The 21,178-nt window shown below is 44.9% G+C and overlaps 1 protein-coding gene across 1 annotated transcript in view; it reads right to left on the bottom strand.

The window, feature by feature from the left end:
- The window catches only part of LOC147978040 (uncharacterized), a 31,407-nt gene extending 12,100 nt beyond the window's left edge, over window positions 1-19,307 (bottom strand). Inside the window, exons 1-2 of the mRNA XM_087514627.1 lie at window positions 19,177-19,307; window positions 18,452-18,965 (exon numbers count right to left, since the gene is read on the bottom strand). Of these exons, the coding sequence (XP_087370753.1) occupies window positions 18,452-18,965; window positions 19,177-19,307 (645 nt within the window). The remainder of the gene's footprint in view (window positions 1-18,451; window positions 18,966-19,176) is intronic.
- Window positions 19,308-21,178: the final 1,871 nt, after the last annotated feature.

The following is a 21,178-nucleotide window of genomic DNA, read 5'->3' on the forward strand; positions in this document are numbered from 1 at the left end:
GATCCATGTATGAAAACGAAGTATGGACTTTGGCTGACTTGCCCGTAGAGCGGCGAGCCATAGAAAATAAATGGATCTTTAAGAAGAAGACAGACGCGGATGGTAATGTGACCATCTATAAAGCTCGGCTTGTCGCTAAGGGTTATCGACAAGTTCAAGGGGTTGACTACGATGAGACTTTCTCACCGGTAGCGAAGCTAAAGTCCGTCCGAATCATGTTAGCAATTGCCGCATTCTATGATTATGAGATATGGCAAATGGACATCAAAACGGCATTCCTTAATGGTTTCCTTAAGGAAGAATTGTATATGATGCAGCCGAAAGGTTTTGTCGATCCTAAATATGCTGACAAGGTGTGCAAGCTCCAACGCTCGATTTATGGGCTGGTGCAAGCATCTCGGAGTTGGAACATTCGCTTTGATAAGATGATCAAAGTGTTTGGGTTTATGCAGACTTATGGAGAAGCGTGCGTTTACAAGAAAGTGAGTGGGAGCTCTGTAGCATTTCTCATATTATATGTAGATGACATACTTTTGATGGGAAATGATATAGAGCTTTTGGACAGCATTAAGGCCTACTTGAATAAGAGTTTTTCAATGAAGGACCTTGGAGAAGCTGCTTATATATTAGGCATCAAGATCTATAGAGATAGATCAAGACGCCTCATAGGTCTTTCACAAAGCACATACCTTGATAAGATATTGAAGAAGTTCAATATGGATCAGTCTAAGAAGGGGTTCTTGCCTGTATTGCAAGGTGTGAAATTGAGCTCAGCTCAATGTCCGACCACGGCAGAAGATATAGAAGAGATGAGTGTCATCCCCTATGCCTCAGCCATAGGGTCTATTATGTATGCCATGCTGTGTACCAGACCTGATGTAAACCTTGCCGTAAGTTTGGTAGGAAGGTACCAAAGTAATCCCGGCAAGGAACACTGGACAGCGGTCAAGAATATCCTGAAGTACCTGAAAAGGACTAAGGAAATGTTTCTCATTTATGGAGGTGACGAAGAGCTCGTCGTAAAAGGTTACGTCAACGCTAGCTTCGACATAGATCTGGATGACTCTAAGTCACAAACCGGATACGTGTATATTTTGAATGGTGGGGCAGTAAGCTAGTGCAGTTGCAAGCAGAGCGTCGTGGCGGGATCTACATGTGAAGCGGAGTACATGGCAGCCTCGGAGGCAGCGCATGAAGCAATTTGGGTGAAGGAGTTCATCACCGACCTAGGAGTCATACCCAATGCGTCGGGGCCAATCAAACTCTTCTGTGACAACACTGGAGCTATTGCACTTGCCAAGGAGCCCATGTTTCACAAGAAGACCAAGCACATCAAGCGTCGCGTCAACTCCATTCGTGAAAATGTTCAAGATGGAGACATAGATATTTGTAAAGTACATACGGACCTGAATGTAGCAGATCTGTTGACTAAACCTCTCCCTAGAGCAAAACATGATCAACACCAGAATTCCATGGGTGTTCGATTCATCACAATGTAACTAGATTATTGACTCTAGTGCAAGTGGGAGACTGTTGGAAATATGCCCTAGAGGCAATAATAAAAGCATTATTATTATATTTCCTTATTCATGATAATTGTCTTTATTCATGCTATAATTGTGTTATCCGGAAATCGTAATACATGTGTGAATAATAGACACCAACATGTCCCTAGTAAGCCTCTAGGTGACTAGCTCGTTGATCAACAGATAGTCATGGTTTCCTGACTATGGACGTTATCAACGACATCACATCATTAGGAGAATGATGTGATGGACAAGACCCAATCCTAAACATAGCACAAGATCGTTTGGTTCGTTTGCTAGAGTTTTCCAATGTCAAGTATCTTTTCCTTAGACCATGAGACCGTGTAACTCCCGGATACCGTAGGAGTGCTTTGGGTGTACCAAACGTCACAACGTAACTGGGTGACTATAAAGGTATACTACGGGTATCTCCGAAAGTGTCTGTTGGGTTGACACGGATCAAGACTGGGATTTGTCACTCCGTATGACGGAGAGGTATCACTGGGCCCACTCTGTAATGCATCATCATAATGAGCTCAAAGTGACCAAGTGTCTGGTCACGGGATCATGCATTACGGTACGAGTAAAGTGACTTGCCGGTAACGAGATTGAACGAGGTATTGGGATACCGACGATCGAATCTCGGGCAAGTAACATACCGATTGACGAAGGGAATTGTATACGGGGTTGCTTGAATCCTCAACATGGTGGTTCATCCGTTGAGATCATCGAGGAGCATGTGGGAGCCAACATGGGTATCCAGATCCCGCTATTGGTTATTGACCGGAGAGCGATCTCGGTCATGTCTACATGTCTCCCGAACCCGTAGGGTCTACACACTTAAGGTTCGGTGACGCTAGGGTTGTAGGGATATGTATATGCAGTAACCTGAATGTTGTTCGGAGTCCCGGATGAGATCCTGGACGTCACGAGGAGTTCCGAATGGTCCGGAGGTAAAGAATTATATATAGGAAGTGCTATTTCGGCCGTCGGGACAAATTTCGGGGTCACCGGTATTGTACCGGGACCACCGGAAGGGTCCCGGGGGTCCACCGGGTGGGGCCACCTATCCCGGAGGGCCCCATGAGCTGAAGTGGGAAGGGATCCAGCCCAAAGTGGGCTGGGGCGCCACTTCCCTTAGGGCCCATGCGCCTAGGGTGGGGAAACCCTAAAGGGGGGGCGCCCCCTTGCTTGGGGGGCAAGCCCCCCACCCCTTGGTCGCCGCCCCCCTAGGAGATTGCATCTCCTAGGGCCGGCGCCCCCCTAGGCCCCCCTATATATAGTGGGGGGGATGGAGGACCTCTTACCTTTGCCTTTGGTGCCTCCCTCTCCCTCTCCAACACATCGTCCTCCTCCATAGAGCTTGGTGAAGCCCTGCCGGAGTACTGCAGCTCCACCACCACCACGCCGTCGTGCTGCTGCTGGAGCCATCTTCCTCAACCTCTCCTTTCCCCTTGCTGGATGAAGAAGGAGGAGACGTTACGCTGACCGTACGTGTGTTGAACGCGAAGGTGCCATCCGTTCGGCGCTAGGATCTCCGGTGATTTGGATCACGTCGAGTACGACTTCCTCATCCCCGTTCTTTGAACGCTTCCGCGCGTGATCTACAAAGGTATGTAGATGCAATCCAATCACTCGTTGCTATATGAACTCCTAGATGGATCTTGGTGAAACCGTAGGAAAATTTTTGTTTTCTGCAACGTTCCCCAACAGAAGTCTACCGCAAGGATCTCAAGGATACTATCTACCAGATTTGTGGGCGCCGAGATGAACACTAGGAGATGATCAGCACCAGAAAGGATAGATCAATCGCAGCTTTTATTCAGGAGTTAAACTAGCACATTCGATGACAGGAGAACCAGATGTGCGCCGACATGATAGATCTGAAGAAGGCTAAGACTAGAATCAAGGAACTGGAGGAAGAACTCAAGGCTACACGTGAGGATTATGAAGAGGAAATTGAAGTATTGGTGGACAAGAATGCCGACCTAACAAAGAAGATTGGAATATTTATGGGAGGCCCTACACCAGTAGATGAAGACGAAGAACCCAAGGAGATTAGTCCGGAAGACTACATCATCATCGACGGCACCGACTCGGAACCAGATAGTAGTGATGATGATTATGTTGATGAAGCTAGAGCAGATATCATGGAGTCTGCAACCGAACAATATTTCTAGTAGACCACCACATCAGTAGTAGTAATCCACCATGTAAATATAGTAGTCCGAGCACTTTTGCGATAGTTAGGTCGATTGTATGCCCTTGTTTGATTGAATGAAGTGAATTGTTTGGTTTTGCCTCATGTGCATATGGGTAGTGTTTTCTCTTTAGACCCCCTCTATTCTTATATCTCATCTTTTCTAAACCCTCAGATGCCTCCGAGACGTGACCCTGGATTTGCCTTTCCACCGGAGCTAACCCAGCTGATCCAACAGCAGAACACATTGATGCAGTTGCTAGTCCAGAATCAGAATCAGGGGAACAACAACAACAACCCACCACCACCACCACCACCTGTTGACCACTTAGCCCGTTTTCTTAGGCTGAATCCGCCGGTGTTTTCCAGTAGCACCGAGCCGATAGTAGCAGATGATTGGCTCCACAAGACAGCCAGGGAGTTGACCACAGCAGGATGCACAGATGCGGAAAAAGTGAAGTTTGCCGCACATCATCTTGAAGGACCCGCAGCATCATGGTGGGAGAATTTCATAGCCACTTTCCCAGTTGACACTGTCACATGGGACCAATTTCAGCAGGCTTTTCGTACTGCCCATGTTTCAGCAGGAGCTATGGCCATGAAGAAGCGTGAGTTTCGTAACTTGCGCCAAGAGGATGGACAGTTGGCCAGCATGTGGAGGAATTTAGTAAGTTAGCACGTTATGCCCCATATGACGTTGCTACGGATGCAGCTAAGCAGGAGAAGTTTCTGGAAGGACTGAATGATGAGTTGAGCATGCAGTTGATGGTAGCAACCTTCAACAACTACCAGGAGTTGGTAGATCGTGCTCTTATGATTGAAGGGAAGCAGCATCAGATTGAGAACCGCAAGAGGAAGTATGGACAAGGAAAGTATAATTCAGGAGCTCAGCAGAAGCCATGTTTTACCCCTAGACCGAGAGGACATTTTCAGCATACCCATGGAGGAGGTAGCTCGCACAATCACAATGGCACCAAGAATGGTAATGGCAACGGAGGAAGCAACGGCCAGAACCGCACCAACCCCTCAACCCCAGCTAAGAAGGACCTAAGCCAAGTCACTTGCTTTAAGTGTTCGAAGACCAGACATTATGCCAATGAATGTCCTGAAGGCCAAAATGGCAATGGAAGTTCTGGGAAGAAGCCGAACCCTTTTAACAGGGGACAAGTGAACCACGTTAGCGTGGAGGAGGTTGAAGCTCAGCCCGATGCAGTAATAGGTAAGTTTTTGGTTAAGTCATTTGCTGCACTCGTTCTTTTTGATACTGGTGCATCGCATTCATACATCTTAAGGGGATTTGTGGTTAAGTATAACCTACCAACCCAAGCCCTTAGGTCACCCATGTTAGTAACCTTGCCTGGAGCAGAGTATGTGGCTAGTCTATGGTGTGATCGGTTACCATTAAGGATGGTAACTATGTTTTTCCCTCAGACCTAATAGTATTGGAATCTCAAGGATTGGATGTGATATTAGGCATGGATTGGTTATCAAAGTATGAAGGGAATATTGAGTGTGCTAGTAAGTCAATTTTGCTTACCACCCCAGAAGGGAGAAGGATCAAGTATGTATCTCGGCATGTGCCAAAGAGGACTCAAGTAAATTGCCTAACAAGAGTTGTGCAGGAGGAAGTACCAGCGGTAAGGGATTTCCCTGATGTATTTCCAGAAGAGTTGCCAGGCATGCCACCGGATAGAGATATTGAGTTTCTGATTGAGCTATTGCCAGGCACAGGGCCAATATCAAAGAGACCATATAGGATGCCAGCAAAGGATTTAGTGGAAATTAAGAAACAGATTAAGGAGTTACTGGATAAGGGATATATCCGCCCAAGTTCTTCGCCTTGGGGATCGCCAGTACTTCTAGTGGAGAAGAAGGATGGATTGTTAAGGATGGTTGTCGATTATCGAGGATTGAATGAAGTTACGATCAAGAATAAGTACCCACTACCGATGATCAATGATCTGTTTGATCGATTGCAAGGAGCTAAGGTATTTTCCAAGATCGATCTGCGATCAGGATACCACCAGTTGAAGATTCGAGAACAGGATATCTCGAAGACACCTTTTACCACCAGGTATGGGTTGTACGAGTATACCGTTATGTCATTTGGTCTGACCAACGCACCTGCCTATTTTATGAACATGATGAACAAAGTGTTTATGGAGTTTTTGGATAAGTTCATCGTAGTGTTCATTGATGATATCTTGGTATATTCGAAGAATGAAGAGGAGCATAAGGAGCATTTGCGTTTGGTACTTGGAAAGCTCAGAGAACATCAGTTGTATGCCAAGTTCAGCAAATGTGAGTTTTGGTTGAAGGAAGTAGGATTCCTCGGACATGTTATATCTGGAGAAGGTATAGCAGTAGATCCCGCTAAAGTTGAAACCGTGACCAAGTGGGAAGCCCCAACAACAGTTGCAGAGATCCAGAGTTCTCTTGGACTCGCAGGATACTACCGGAGATTTATTGAGAATTTCTCAAAGATTGCGAAGCCTATGACTGAGTTGTTGAAGAAAGATACCAAGTTCATATGGACAGAGGAATGTGAGGCTAGTTTCCAGGAGTTGAAGAAACGTTTGGTTACCTCACCAGTGTTGATTTTGCCAGACCAGACCAAGGATTATGAGGTGTATTGCGACGCTTCACGTCGAGGACTTGGAGCAGTGCTTATGCAGGAAGGGAGAGTTGTTTCATATGCCTCAAGACAACTGAAGCCTCATGAGTTGAATTATGCCACGCATGATTTGGAGTTAGCAGCAGTAGTGCATGCATTGAAGACATGGAGACATTTCCTCATTGGAAATCATTGTGGGGTGTACACGGATCATAAGAGTTTGAAGTACATTTTCACACAGAAGGAGTTAAATCTCAGACAAAGGAGATGGTTGGAGCTTATCAAGGATTATGATATGAAATTGCATTATCACCCCGGAAAGGCTAATGTAGTAGCTGACGCATTAAGCCGTAAGAGCCATGTCAATACATTAATGACGGGAGAAATACCAAGGGAGTTAGCAAAAAATCTTCGTGAACTATGTTTGGAAATAGTTCCGAGAGGCTATGTAGCAGCATTGGAGATTCAGTCAACCTTGATGGATAAAATCAGGGAAGCTCAGAAAGCTGACAAAGAGATTGCCGCTATAAAGGAGAAACTGGGCAAAGGAAAAGCTCAAGGATTTCGTGAGGATGAACACGACACCCTATGGTTTGAAGACCGTGTTTACGTGCCCAATGACCCGGAGATCAGGAAGTTGATTTTGCAAGAGGCACACGACTCACCGTATTTGATTCACCCAGGAAATACCAAGATGTATTTGGATTTGAAGGATATTTTCTGGTGGACCGGAACGAAGAAGGATATTGCGGAGTATGTAGCAGTTTGTGATGTATGTCAGAGAGTAGGGCAGAGCATCAGAAGCCAGCAGGATTGTTACAACCATTGCCGATACCCGAATGGAAGTGGGATAAGCTAGGCATGGATTTTATCACGGGATTGCCCAGGACTCGTTCAGGCTATGACTCGATTTGGTTTGTAGTTGATCGATTGACGAAAGTAGCTCATTTCATCCCGGTAAAGACCACTTACACCAGTGCTAAGTTGGCAAAGATATACATGACCAGGATCGTATGTTTGCATGGAGTTCCAAGGAGTATCGTATCAGATAGAGGAACCCAGTTTACCTCAAAGTTCTGGAAGCAGTTGCACGAAACTTTGGGTACCAGGCTAGAATTCAGTACAGCTTAACATCCACAGACAGATGGACAAACCGAGAGAGTCAATCAGATTTTGGAGGATATGCCGGAGCTTGTGCGCTAGATTACGGATCTAGTTGGGACGATAATTTGCCATATGCAGAGTTCTCTTACAACAACAGTTATCAAACCAATTTAAAGATGGCCCCTTTCGAAGCTTTGTATGGAAGGAGGTGCAGGACACCGTTGTCGTGGGACGAAGTTGGAGACCACCAATTGTTTGGATCTGACTTGATTAAAGAGTATGAACAGAAGGTGAAGTTGATTCGCGATAGGCTCAAGATAGCCCAGTCCAGACAGAAAAGTTATGCAGATTCTAAACGCAAGGAGACAGTTTACGAAGTCGGAGATAGAGCTTATCTTCGAGTATCTCCACTTCGGGGAACAAAACGTTTTGGAGTTAAAGGGAAGTTAGCGCCACGATTTGTAGGACCATGTCGAGTTTTGGAGCGTATGGGAGAAGTGGCCTACAAGTTGGAATTGCCCGAAGGATTGTCAGGAGTACATGATGTGTTCCACGTTTCTCAGTTAAAGAAATGTCACGCGGAGATGGCTGACATACCGTTGAGAGACACAGTGCCTTTGGAAACTATTCAGCTGGATAACGATTTGACCTACGAGGAGAAACCAGCTAAGATTCTCGAGTTTGCCAGCCGAGTTACTCGCAGCAAAGTTATCAAGTTTTGCAAAGTTCAGTGGAGCCACCACACGGAGGATGAAGCCACCTGGGAGCGAGAGGAAGATTTGTTCAAGGACCACCCTCACCTATTTTCTAGCCAACCCGAATCTCGAGGGCGAGATTCATCTTAAGGGGGGTAGGTTTGTAACATCCCAAATTTCCAATTTGGAATGTTATACATTAGATCATCAATGCATATCGTATTTTATTTTACATTTTGGTTGATCCTAGAAATACTACGCAACTCAATGACCCACGGAGAGAGTTGGGGATTTTGTTATTTTCATATTTGAGTTCTCTCAAATTTTGAGAATAGGATCATTTGATTTTATTTATTTTATCATCAATTATTTCTACTACAAAAATATGAGAGAGGGAATAAAATGACTTTCCCAAAATAAAGAAATATTGAGGATTTAATAATAAAATCAAATAAGATTTTATTTCGGAGTTTTTCGGTGTTTTATTGAATTTAGGAAAAAAGTGCGTTTTTCAAAATTGTATTTAGGGCCCAAATAAATGTTCACCTTGTGCGGCTTGATTTTAGAAGCCCGTGAAAATTTATTTCGGAATTTTTGGAGTCCGTTTAGTATTTCTTTTTATTTTTCTTCCGAGCGGAATAATTAAAAAAGAACGAACCGACTTCGGGCCGTACCCGAGTGGGACACCGCCCGGGGGCAGCCTTTAAATAGCGCCGTCCCGAGCCGCCCCAGCCCATCAGCCCCGACTCGATCCGCGCGCGCCGCCGGAGCCGCCGCAGCCGCCGCCGACGATCCCGCCGCCCGAGGTTCATCGCTGCCTCGTTTTCCGTGCCGAAAAAAAAGAAAAAAAAATATTCGGCGTTCGTCGTTTTTCTTTTTCTCGGATTAAATCCGCGATTTTTCTGATTGTGATTCCTGGTCCGATTTTTGTTTTAGTTTAACTTTTCGCTTGTTTATCGAAATCAGGCGATTCAAGCGCCTAGAGATTCGTCTCAAAACCCTCTATTCGTTTAACCAACTTAAACAAGTTTTTGCTACTGTAAAATTTGCCCTAGATTCAGATTACTAGAACGAAGTTGTTTTATTTCGCCGTTTGACTTTCGTTGTTTCGTTCGATTTGATTCTTTTTGCCAACCGAAGTTCTTAAGTTGAACTTTCTGGTTAGATCTCTTATTTGAGTTTTACCTGTGCATTAGATGAGTACTTATTGTATGATTGTTTGTTTGTCTGCGATAGAATACCCGGAGTGCGCCGTCTGTTACTTCGAATCGTTAGGTTTCGCGGATCGTCAGCAAGGCAAGTAACACGTTGATCATACCTTTTCTTCTACCCAGTTTTATTGCATTAGATCAATCCTCACACATTGCATGATTAGGATCTAATTAAATTGTGGGATGGGAAGTAGATGAGGTAGTACCTATTACCTGTTATTATCAAACCTTTGGGAGTTACTTCTACGTTTGCTTATTATGCCATGCTATGCTAGTAGACGTGGATTGGGTGAGTGATATCCATGACAGATGTGAGATTGTTAATTAATGGTTTATCTAAGGTGGCAACTTAAACACACATCTGGGTGGATTGAGGCAACTGGGTATTCCAGGACTTGCCTGTTTTCTTTTGGACCGCCACTCAGGCTCAAAGGGATCATGAGACTATTCATACTAGAAACTTCCATGTGCAGCCACAAGCTATTATGGGCTCTAGCATAGTTGACTAAGTTGTGCGAACTCTTACAATGGTAGACTAGCAGATGTAGGGGATGTAGGTGGTACGGTCTACCCGATCGTAAGGTGCTAGCGCTTCTGAAAGACTATGTCTTGGTCATCCGTCTTCTCAAACACCATGTAGTGCGAGAAACCAAACGGAGGCGATCGAGTCTTGTGGGGAAAAGTGCGCAAACCTCTGCAGAGTGTAATAAACTAATCATGGTTAGCCGTGTCCCCGGTTATGGACATCTTGAGTATCTAGTACTTGGATTTTCATGTGAATCTCAACATGTTACTCTAAATTAATTTTGTTGGGTTATGTTTAATGATGATATTTAATTGGGATTGAGAATGCTGTCAACCATTCTCAATGTTTAACAACCACCATGATAGTAATTAAATTTTATTCCTTTGAAGTAGGGAAAAATTGGCTTTACGCAAAACAGTAACCATAGAGCTTTCCACCAGCCAAATATGCATATAGTATAGCTATTTCATTCCATTACTCTCTATGTGTTACCTTGCCAGCATATTCCGTGTGTTGACCCGTTTTCGGGCTGCAACGTTAATGTTGCAGACTTTTCAGACAACGATTAAGGAGTTTTTAGGTCGTGGTTCTATACTCAGTGATGCCGTTGGAGTTGATGGACTCACTTATCTTCCAAGCCTTCCGCTGTTATCGTTATTAGATGGCCTTAAGCCATACTTATTGTAATAAGTTCTCTTTTGAGACACTCGATGTAATAAGTGTGTGATTGCTACTCTGCTATAAATCCTCCGAGTGCTGTGTGGTGTCAGCATTACTGATCCAGGGATGACACCGGAGCACAGAGATCAGACTGTTTGAGGTCTGGTCGCTACATCTACATAGTTCTCGAACCCGTAGGGTCCGCACGCTTAACGTTCGTTGACGATATAGTACTATGAGTTATGTATGTTGGTGACCGAATTTTGTTCGGAGTTTTGGATGAGATCACAAATATGACGAGGAACTCCGGAATGGTCCGGAAGTAAAGATTGATATGTGGATAGTAGTGTTTGATCTCCGGAAGGGTTCCGGAATTCACCGGAAGGGGTTCCGGATGTTTCCTGAAATGTTTGGGCACGAGAACACTTTATCTGGGCCAAAGGGGAAAGCCCACGAGGCTTTTGGAAAGTGCAAAAGGAAGTTTTGCGGAGACCAGAGGCTAGACGCCAGGAACCCTGGCATCTAGGGGGTAGACGCCGGGAACCCTGGCGTCTAGCCCTGGAGTCCGAGAAGGACTCTTGCCTTTCGGGTGAAACCAACTTTGAGGAGGCTTTTACTCCAAGTTTTGACCCCAGGGCTCAACATATAAATAGAGGGGTAGGGCTAGCACCAAAGACACATCGAGAAACTTCAAGCCGTGTGCCGGCAACCCCGTCCCCTCTAGTTTATCCACCGTCCTAGTTTTCGTAGTGCTTAGGCGAAGCCCTGTGGAGATTGTTCTTCACCAACACCGTCACCACGCCGTCGTGCTGCCGGAACTCATGTACTACTTCGTCCCTCTTGCTGGATCGAGAAGGCGAGGACGTCACCGATCCGAACGTGTGCAGAACTCGGAGGTGCCATGCTTTCGGTACTTGGATCGGTCGGATGTGAAGACGTACAACTACATCAACCGCGTTGATATAACGCTTCCGTGAACGGACTACGAGGGTACGTAGACAACACTCTCCCCTCTCGTTGCTATGCATCACCATGATCTTGCGTGTGCGTAGGTAATTTTTTGATATTACTATGTTCCCCAACAGTGGCATCCGAGCCTAGGTTTTATGCGTTGATGTTATGCACGAGTAGAACACAAGTGAGTTGTGGGCGATATAAGTCATATTGCTTACCAGCATGTCATACTTTGGTTCGGCGGTATTGTTGGATGAAGCGGCCCGGACCGACATTACACATACGCTTACGCGAGACTAGTTCTACCGACGTGCTTTGCACACAGGTGGCTGGCGGGTGTCAGTTTCTCCAACTTTATTTGAACCAAGTGTGGCTACGCCCGGTCCTTGCGAAGGTTAAAACAGCACCAACTTGACAAACTATCGTTGTGGTTTTGATGCGTAGGTAAGAACGGTTCTTGCTTAAGCCCGTAGCAGCCACGTAAAACTTGCAACAACAAAGTAGAGGACGTCTAACTTGTTTTTGCAGGGCATGTTGTGATGTGATATGGTCAAGACATGATGCTAACTTTGATTGTATGAGATGATCATGTTTTGTAACCGAGTTATCAGCAACTGGCAGGAGCCATATGGTTGTCGCTTTATTGTATGCAATGCAATCGCCCTGTAATGCTTTACTTTATCACTAAGCGGTAGCGATAGTCGTAGAAGCATAAGATTGGCGAGACGACAACGATGCTATGATGGAGATCAAGGTGTCGCGCCGGTGACGATGGTGATCATGACGGTGCTTCGGAGATGGAGATCACAAGCACAAGAAGATGATGGCCATATCATATCACTTATATTGATTGCATGTGATGTTTATCTTTTATGCATCTTATCTTGCTTTGTTTGACGGTAGCATTATAAGATGATCTCTCAATAAATTCCAAGATAAAAGTGTTCTCCCTGAGTATGCACCGTTGCCAAAGTTTGTCGTGCCCAGACACCACGTGATGATCGGGTGTGATAAGCTCTACGTCCATCTACAACGGGTGCAAGCCAGTTTTGCACACGCAGAATACTCAGGTTAAACTTGACGAGCCTAGCATATGCAGATATGGCCTCAGAACACTGAGACCGAAAGGTCGAGCGTGAATCATATAGTAGATATGATCAACATAGTGATGTTCACCATTGAAAACTACTCCATTTCACGTGATGATCGGTTATGGTTTAGTTGATATGGATCACGTGATCACTTAGAGGATTAGAGGGATGTCTATCTAAGTGGGAGTTCTTAAGTAATATGATTAATTGAACTTAAATTTATCATGAACTTAGTCCTGGTAGTATTAGCATATCTATGTTATAGATCAATAGCTCGCGTTTAGCTCCCCTGTTTTATTTTTGACATGTTCCTAGAGAAAACTAAGTTGAAAGATGTTAGTAGCAATGATGTGGATTGGATCCGTGATCTGAGGTTTATCCTCATTGCTGCACAGAAGAATTATGTCCTTGATGCACCGCTAGGTGACGAACCTATTGCAGGAGCAGATGCAGATGATATGAACGTTTGGCTAGCTCAATATGATGACTACTTGATAGTTTAGTGCACCATGCTTAAATGGCTTAGAATCGGGACTTCAAAGACGTTTTGAACGTCATGGACCATATGAGATGTTCCAGGAGTTGAAGTTAATATTTCAAGCAACTACCTGAGTTGAGAGATATGAATTCTCCAACAAGTTCTATAGCTAAAAGATGGAGGAGAATAGCTCAAGCAGTGAGCATGTGCTCAGATTGTCTGGGTACTACAATCGCTTGAATCAAGTGGGAGTTAATCTTCCAAATAAAATAGTGATTGACAGAATTCTCTAGTCACCATCACCAAGTTAGTAGAACTTCGTGATGAACTATAATATGCAAGGGATGACGAAAACAATTCCCAAACTCTTCGCGATGCAAAAATCGGCGAAGGTAGAAATCAAGAAAAACATCAAGTGTTGATGAATGACGAGACCACTAGTTTCAAGATAAAGGGTAAAGGGAAGAAGGGGAACTTCAAGAAGAACGGCAAACAAGTTGCTGCTCAAGTGAAGAAACCCAAGTATGGACCTAAGCCTGAAACTGAGTGCTTCTACTGCAAAGGGACTGGTCACTAGAAGCGGAACTACCCCAAGTATTTGGTGGATAGGAAGGATGGCAAAGTAAACAAAGATATATTTGATATACATGTTATTGATGTGCACTTTACTAGTGTTTATAGCAACCCCTCGGTATTTGATACTGGTTCAGTTGCTAAAGAGTAGTAACTCGAAATGGGAGTTGCAAAATAAACAGAGACTAGTTAAGGGTGAAGTGACGATGTGTGTTGGAAGTGGTTCCCAGATTGATATGATCATCATCGCACACTCCCTATACTTTCAAGATTAGTGTTGAACCTAAATAAATGTTATTCGGTGTTTGCGTTGAGCATAAATATGATTGGATCATGTTTATTGCAATACGGTTATTCATGTAAGTTAGAGAATAATTGTTGTTCTGTTTACATGAATAAAACCTTCTATGGTCATACACTCAATGAAAATGGTTTGTTGGATCTCGATCGTGGTGATACACATTTTCATAATATTGAAGCGAAAAGATGCAAAGTTAATAATGATAATGCGACTTATTTGTGGCACTGCCGTTTAGGTCATATTGGTGTAAAGCGCATGAAGAAAATCCATACTGATGGGCTTTTGGAATCACTTGATTATGAATCAGTTGATGCTTGCGAACCATGCCTCATGGGCAAGATGACTAAAACTCTGTTCTCCAGAACAATGGAGCGAGCAATAGATTTGTTGGAAATCATACATACTGATGTATGTGGTTCGATGAATATTGAGGCTCGCGACAAGTATCATTATTTTCTGATCTTCACAGATGATTTGAGCAGATATGAGTATATCTACTTGATGAAACACAAGTCTGAAATATTTGAAAAGTTCAAAGAATTTCAGAGTGAAGTGGAGAATCATCGTAACAAAAATAAAAGTTCCTATGATATGATCGCAGAAGTAAAATATTTGAGTTACGAGTTTGGCCTTCAGTTAAAACAATGTGAAATAATTTCACTACTCACGCCACCTGGAACACCACAGCGTAATGGTGTGTCCGAACATCATAACCATACTTTATTTGATATAGTGCAATCTATGATGTCTCTTACCGATTTACCACTATCGTTTTGGGGTTATGCATTAAATACAGCTGCATTCACATTAAAAAGGGCACCATCTAAATCCGTTGAGATGACACCGTATGAACTATGGTTTAGCGAGAAACCTAAGCTATCGTTTCTTAAAGTTTGGGGTTGCAATGCTTATGTGAAAAAGTTTCATCTTGATAAGCTCAAACCCAAGTCGGAGAAGTGCATCTTCATAGGATACCCAAAAGTTACTGTTGGGTACACCTTCTATCACAGATCCGAAGGCAAGATATTTGTTGCTGAGAATGGATCCTTTCTAGAGAAGGAGTTTCTCTCGAAATAAGTGAGTGGGAGGAAAGTAGAACTTGATGAGGTAACTATACCTGCTCCCTTATTGGAAAGTAGTTCATCACAGAAATATGTTCCTGTGACTACTACACCAATTAGTGAGGAAGCTAATGATGATGATCATGTAACTTCGGATCAAGTTGCTACCGAACCTCATAGGTAAACCAGAGTGAGATCCGCACCAGAGTGGTACGGTAATCCTGTTCTGGAGGTCATGTTACTTGACCATGACGAGCCTATGAACTATGAGGAAGCGATGATGAGCCCAGGTTCCGCGAAATGGCTTGAGGCCATGAAATCTGAGATGAGATCCATGTATGAGAACAAAGTATGGACTTTGATTAACTTGCCCATTGATCGGCGAGCCATTGAGATTAAATGGATCTTCAAGAGGAAGACGGACGCTGATAGTAGTGTCACTATCTACAAAGCTAGAATTGTCGCAAAAAGGTTTTCGACAAGTTCAAGGTGTTGACTGTGATGAGAGTTTCTCACTCGTATCTATGCTTAAGTCTGTCCGAATCATGTTAGCAATTGCCGCATTTTATGAAATCTGGCAAATGGATAAAAAAACCACATTCTTTAATGGATTTACTAAAGAAGAGTTGTATATGATGCAACCAGAAGGTTTTGTCAATCCTAAAGGTACTAACAAAATATGCAAGCTCCAGCGATCCATCTATGGACTGGTGCAAGCATCTCGGAGTTGGAATATACGCTTTGATAAGTTGATCAAAGCATATAGTTTTATACAGACTTGCGATGAAGCCTGTATTTACAATAAAGTGAGTGGGAGCACTACAACATTTCTAATAAGTATATGTGAATGACATGTTGTTGATCGGAAATAATGTAGAATTATTCTGCAAAGCATAAAGGAGTGTTTGAAAGGAGTTTTTCAAAGAAAAACCTCGGTGAAGCTGCTTACATATTAAGCATCAAGATCTATAGAGATAGATCAAAACGCTTGATAAGTTTTTTTCATGAGTACATACCTTGACAAGATTTTGAAGTAGCTCAAAGTGGAACCGTCAAAGAAAGAGTTCTTGCCTGTGTTACAAGGTGTGAAATTGAGTAAGACTCAAAGCCCGACCACGGCACAAGATAGAAAGAGAATGAAAGTCATTTCCTATGCCTCAGCCATATGTTCTATAAAGTATGCCATGCTGTGTACCAGATCTATTGTATACCCTACACTGTTTTTGGCAAGGGAGTACAATAGTGATCTAGGAGTAGATCACTGGACAGCGGTCAAAATTATCCTTAGTGGAATAAGGATATGTTTCTCGATTATGGAGGTGACAAAAGGTTTGTCGTAAAGAGTTACGTCGATTCAAGCTTTGACACCGATCTGGATGACTCTAAGTCTCGATCTAGATACATATTGAAAGTGGGAGCAATTAGCTAGAGTAGCTCCGTGCAGAGCATTGTTGACATAGAAATTTGCAAGATACATACGGATCTGAATGTTGCAGACCCGTTGACTAAACTTCTCTCACAAGCAAAACATGATCACACCTTAGTACTCTTTGGGTGTTAATCACATAGCGATGTGAACTAGATTATTGACTCTAGTAAACCCTTTGGGTGTTAGTCACATGATGATGTGAACTATGGGTGTTAATCACATGGTGATGTGAACTATTGATGTTAAATCACATGGCGATGTGATCTAGATTATTGACTCTAGTGCAAGTGGGAGACTGAAGGAAATATGCCCTAGAGGCAATAATAAAGTTATTATTTATTTCCTTATATCATGATAAATGTTTATTATTCATGCTAGAATTGTATTAACCGGAAACATAATACATGTGTGAATACATAGCAAACAGAGTGTCACTAGTATGCCTCTACTTGACTAGCTTGTTGCTCAAAGATGGTTATGTTTCCTAACCATAGACATGAGTTGTCATTTGATTAACGGGGTCACATCATTAGGAGAATGATGTGATTGACTTGACCCATTCCGTTAGCTTAGCACTTGATCGTTTAGTTTTTTGCTATTGCTTTCTTCATGACTTATACATGTTCCTATGACTATGAGATTATGCAACTCCCGTTTACCGGAGGAACACTTTGTGTGCCACCAAACGTCACAACGTAACTGGGTGATTATAAAGGTGCTCTACAGGTGTCTCCAAAGGTACTTGTTGGGTTGGTGTATTTCAAGATTAGGATTTGTCACTCCGATTGTCGGAGAGGTATCTCTGGGCCCACTCGGTAATGCACATCACTATAAGCCTTGCAAGCATTGCAACTAATGAGTTAGTTGCGGGATGATGTATTACGGAACTAGTAAAGAGACTTGTCGGGTAACGAGATTGAACTAGGTATTGAGATACCGACGATCGAATCTCGGGTAAGTAACATACCGATGACAAAGGGAACAACGTATGTTGTTATGTGGTCTGATCGATAAAGATCTTCGTAGAATATGTAGGAGCCAATATGGGCATCCAGGTCCCGCTATTGGTTATTGACAAGAGAGGTGTCTCGGTCATGTCTACATAGTTCTCGAACCCATAGGGTCCGCACGCTTAACGTTCGTTGACGATATAGTACTATGAGTTATGTATGTTGGTGGCCGAATGTTGTTCAGAGTTTTGGATGAGATCACAAATATGACGAGGAACTCCAGAATGGTCCGGAAGTAAAGATTGATATGTGGATAGTAGTGTTTGATCTCCGGAAGGGTTCCGGAATTCACCGGAAGGGGTTCCGGATGTTTCCCGAAATGTTTGGGCACGAGAACACTTTATCTGGGCCAAAGGGGAAAGCCCACGAGGCTTTTGGAAAGTGCAAAAGGAAGTTTTGCGGAGACCAGAGGCTAGACGCCAGGAACCCTAGCGTCTAGGGGGTAGACGCCGGGAACCCTGGCGTCTAGCCCTGGAGTCCGAGAATGACTTTTGCCTTTCGGGTGAAACCGACTTTGAGGAGGCTTTTACTCCAAGTTTCGACCCCAGGGCTCAACATATAAATAGAGGGGTAGGGCTAGCACCAAAGACACATCGAGAAACACCAAGCCGTGTGCCGGCAACCCCATCCCCTCTAGTTTATCCTCCGTCCTAGTTTTCGTAGTGCTTAGGCGAAGCCCTGCGGAGATTGTTCTTCACCAACACCGTCACCACGCCGTCGTGCTGCCGGAACTCCTCTACTACTTCGCCCCTCTTGCTGGATCGAGAAGGCGAGGACGTCACCGAGCCGAACGTGTGCAGAACTCGGAGGTGTCGTGCTTTCGGTACTTGGATCGGTCGGATGTGAAGACGTACGACTACATCAACCGCGTTGATATAACGCTTCCGCGGACGGTCTACGAGGGTACGTAGACAACACTCTCCCCTCTCGTTGCTATGCATCACCATGATCTTGCGTGTGCGTAGGAAATTTTTTGAAATTACTACGTTCCCCAACAGTACGTCCATGGGGGATTCACCTGCTGCTGCTGCTGACGAGGGCCCCTCCCGGCGCCTGGTGCTGCTTGCGGCCGCACCCGCGGCGGTTGCCGCGGCGTCCGCCGCCCGGCTGCTGGGGGCAGCGGGAGGCGCGGGCGGGAGGGGAAAATACCCCGGAGGCGCGGGGGGCGGCAGCTGCTGGCGCGGCGCGGGTGGGCGGCCTGTGGAGGGGCACCACATGAGGTGCCGGCGGCGAGGGCGTGATGCTGCACATGCTTCTTGACCCCCTTCATCCGGCGCTCCTCCAACCGCAAGTACGCCACAAACTTGGGAAAGGAGGGCTCCGGCATCAAGGTGAGGTTGGAGGCGGCGTTGCCGAAGTCCTCGTTGAGGCCGGCGGTGAGCGTGCTGAGGAGGAGGTCGTCATCCACCTTGGCTCCAATGTCACGGAGCTCATCCGCCAACGTCTTCAGACGGCGGCAGTAGTCATCAATGGACTGTTCATCCTGGTGACAGTCAAAAAATTCCTGCTGCAAAAAAAACGCGGCGCTGAAGCTTGTTGTTGGTGAACAAGCCGTTCAGCTTAACCCACATGGCACGGGCGTCGTCACCGGCGCTCACGACCGTGTGGAACGAGTCCTTGGAGATGGTGGTGAAGAACCACCGGATGATTGTGGCGTCGATCGCGGTCCACTATGGCGCGGGAGTCCACGGTGCCATCCATATGATACACGAGGTTGTTCTCGTGAAGAGCAGCGAGAAGTACGTCTTCCACGCGAAGTACGTGAAGTTGGAGGCATCGAGGACCACGGGGACGCGTGCATGGACGTTGATGTCGCGGATCTCAGCAGGGTTGACGGCGAAGGGGTTGGAGTAGATGGAGGCGTTGGACGACATGGCTGCGAGGTCGTGGGAGGGAGGCGACACGGCTTAGGGAGAAGCGGCGCGGCGATGGAGGGCGGGCGGCGCGGCTTGGGGAGAAGCGACGCGGCGGTGGAGGGCGGGCGGCGCGGCGGGTGGGCGGCGCGGCGTGGAGGGGAGGGCGCGCGGGGAGGAGAAGGCGCGCGGGAAGGAGGGGACGCGGCGGCGGCGGTAGATCGCGGCGGCGACGGCGGCCCGAAGCGGCGGTTAAGGTTAGTGGAAGCGGGAGGATCGACTTGCGATAGATACCATGTAGAGAATGATTTAGTGCATTGATAATAATTGATCGTGCACTAGGCACATATATATGGGTATAAGGGGTGCGACCAGTGTCTTGTCTCCTAAGATACAAATACATACAGAAGAAGAGAGACACTACAGATATGGCATACAAAACCCAGACTTACATACATGTACACATATTCAACACACCTGCCTGATCATCTACTCATGATGAAGTCGTTGTGCTGGTGTCTATCCCGAGGCTGAGGCCATGCATGCATGGAAGATGGTATTCTCGTCGGCACAAGCTTAAGGTTAGGACTCTGACAAATCCTAAATTCTCATGCCCAGTACTATTCCTTGAAGGAGTACTAGTGTATTACTGATTTACTACTGTTTTCTTTAGACAAACTGTCGTGGGCCTACTGACTACTAGCGGTTACCAACTTGGCAGAAGGCCCAAATCATGATGTTTAACGCCTTCTCTAAGATGGGCGAGTCTATATTTCGCGGCACGCGACAGAATCTTGCGACTTGCTCAAACAACTTGCGCGGGAGGCTACTGCCTCGGTTTTTTTTCACATTTTATTCATTTTTTAATTTTTTAAACTTCCAAATATTCTAAACATATACTATAACAAAACAAAATTATACTTTACATAATGTTTTCCAAAAGGTTAATCAAGCATTTGAAAAATGTTAAATGCGTATAGTAAAAATGTTGACCATGTATACGAAATGTATACAAAAACAATATATTTCCTCCGATTCTATTTACTCTTCTCATAACTCTTGACCCGCATACATGAGGGGGCACTGGTTTTATTTTTTTGGACTAATTTGCCCCTGTGCAACAATACTCTGCATGAGTATCGGGAGTAGATATGCATGCAATGGTTGGCTGGTCCTTCTTTTTCGCTGCAGTTGGCTCCGCAACACGCTCATCCCGCATGAGCCAATGCATGCCGTTTTGCTGCTGCCTTTTTTCTTGGAAACTGGCGCAATTAATTAGGGCAGAAGCGGATATGGCGAGGCACAAAAGGAAACCAGCGTTAGGAATCGGCAACGTACAGACTAATACGAGAAAACTGATAAAAAGTTATACGCAAAATAAAAAAGAATCGGAGGGAGTACAATGTGAGTAAAAAAATTGATCATGTATTTAAAAATGTGTGACGTCCCGAGACCGACGCGCCAGGTGTCTTCCAGTTATTCGTTGTTATTGCCTTGTCATTTGCTTGCATGTCGCATCTTGCCATGTCATCATATGCATTGCATTATCATGTTTTCAAAACTTGCATCCGTCCCGGTCACCCCGTTCCTTCCGTTGTCCGTTCTGAACCCAGACACACTCGCACGCGCCCGTGGCATGTCCGAAATATTATTTTATAAGTGACTGGAGAATGTTCTCGGAATGGGTTGAAAGTTGGCATGTAGTGTTGTTATGTTGTTAGTAGGTCGTCTGCCAAGTTTCATCACATTCGGAGTTCGTTTAATGCCCCAACGGATAACTATAGCGGCATTATAGCCGGTATAACCTCAGACGTTTTCGGTCTCTCGAAACAGTTGCCGGGCTGCATTCCTCCTCTTTCCTCTCGGACCAACTCCTTTACACAGCCCACTAA

Source organism: Triticum urartu, chromosome 3A, assembly GCF_056163025.1.
Source record: "Triticum urartu cultivar PI428250 chromosome 3A, HENAU_Tu73, whole genome shotgun sequence".
Taxonomy (NCBI): domain Eukaryota; kingdom Viridiplantae; phylum Streptophyta; class Magnoliopsida; order Poales; family Poaceae; genus Triticum; species Triticum urartu.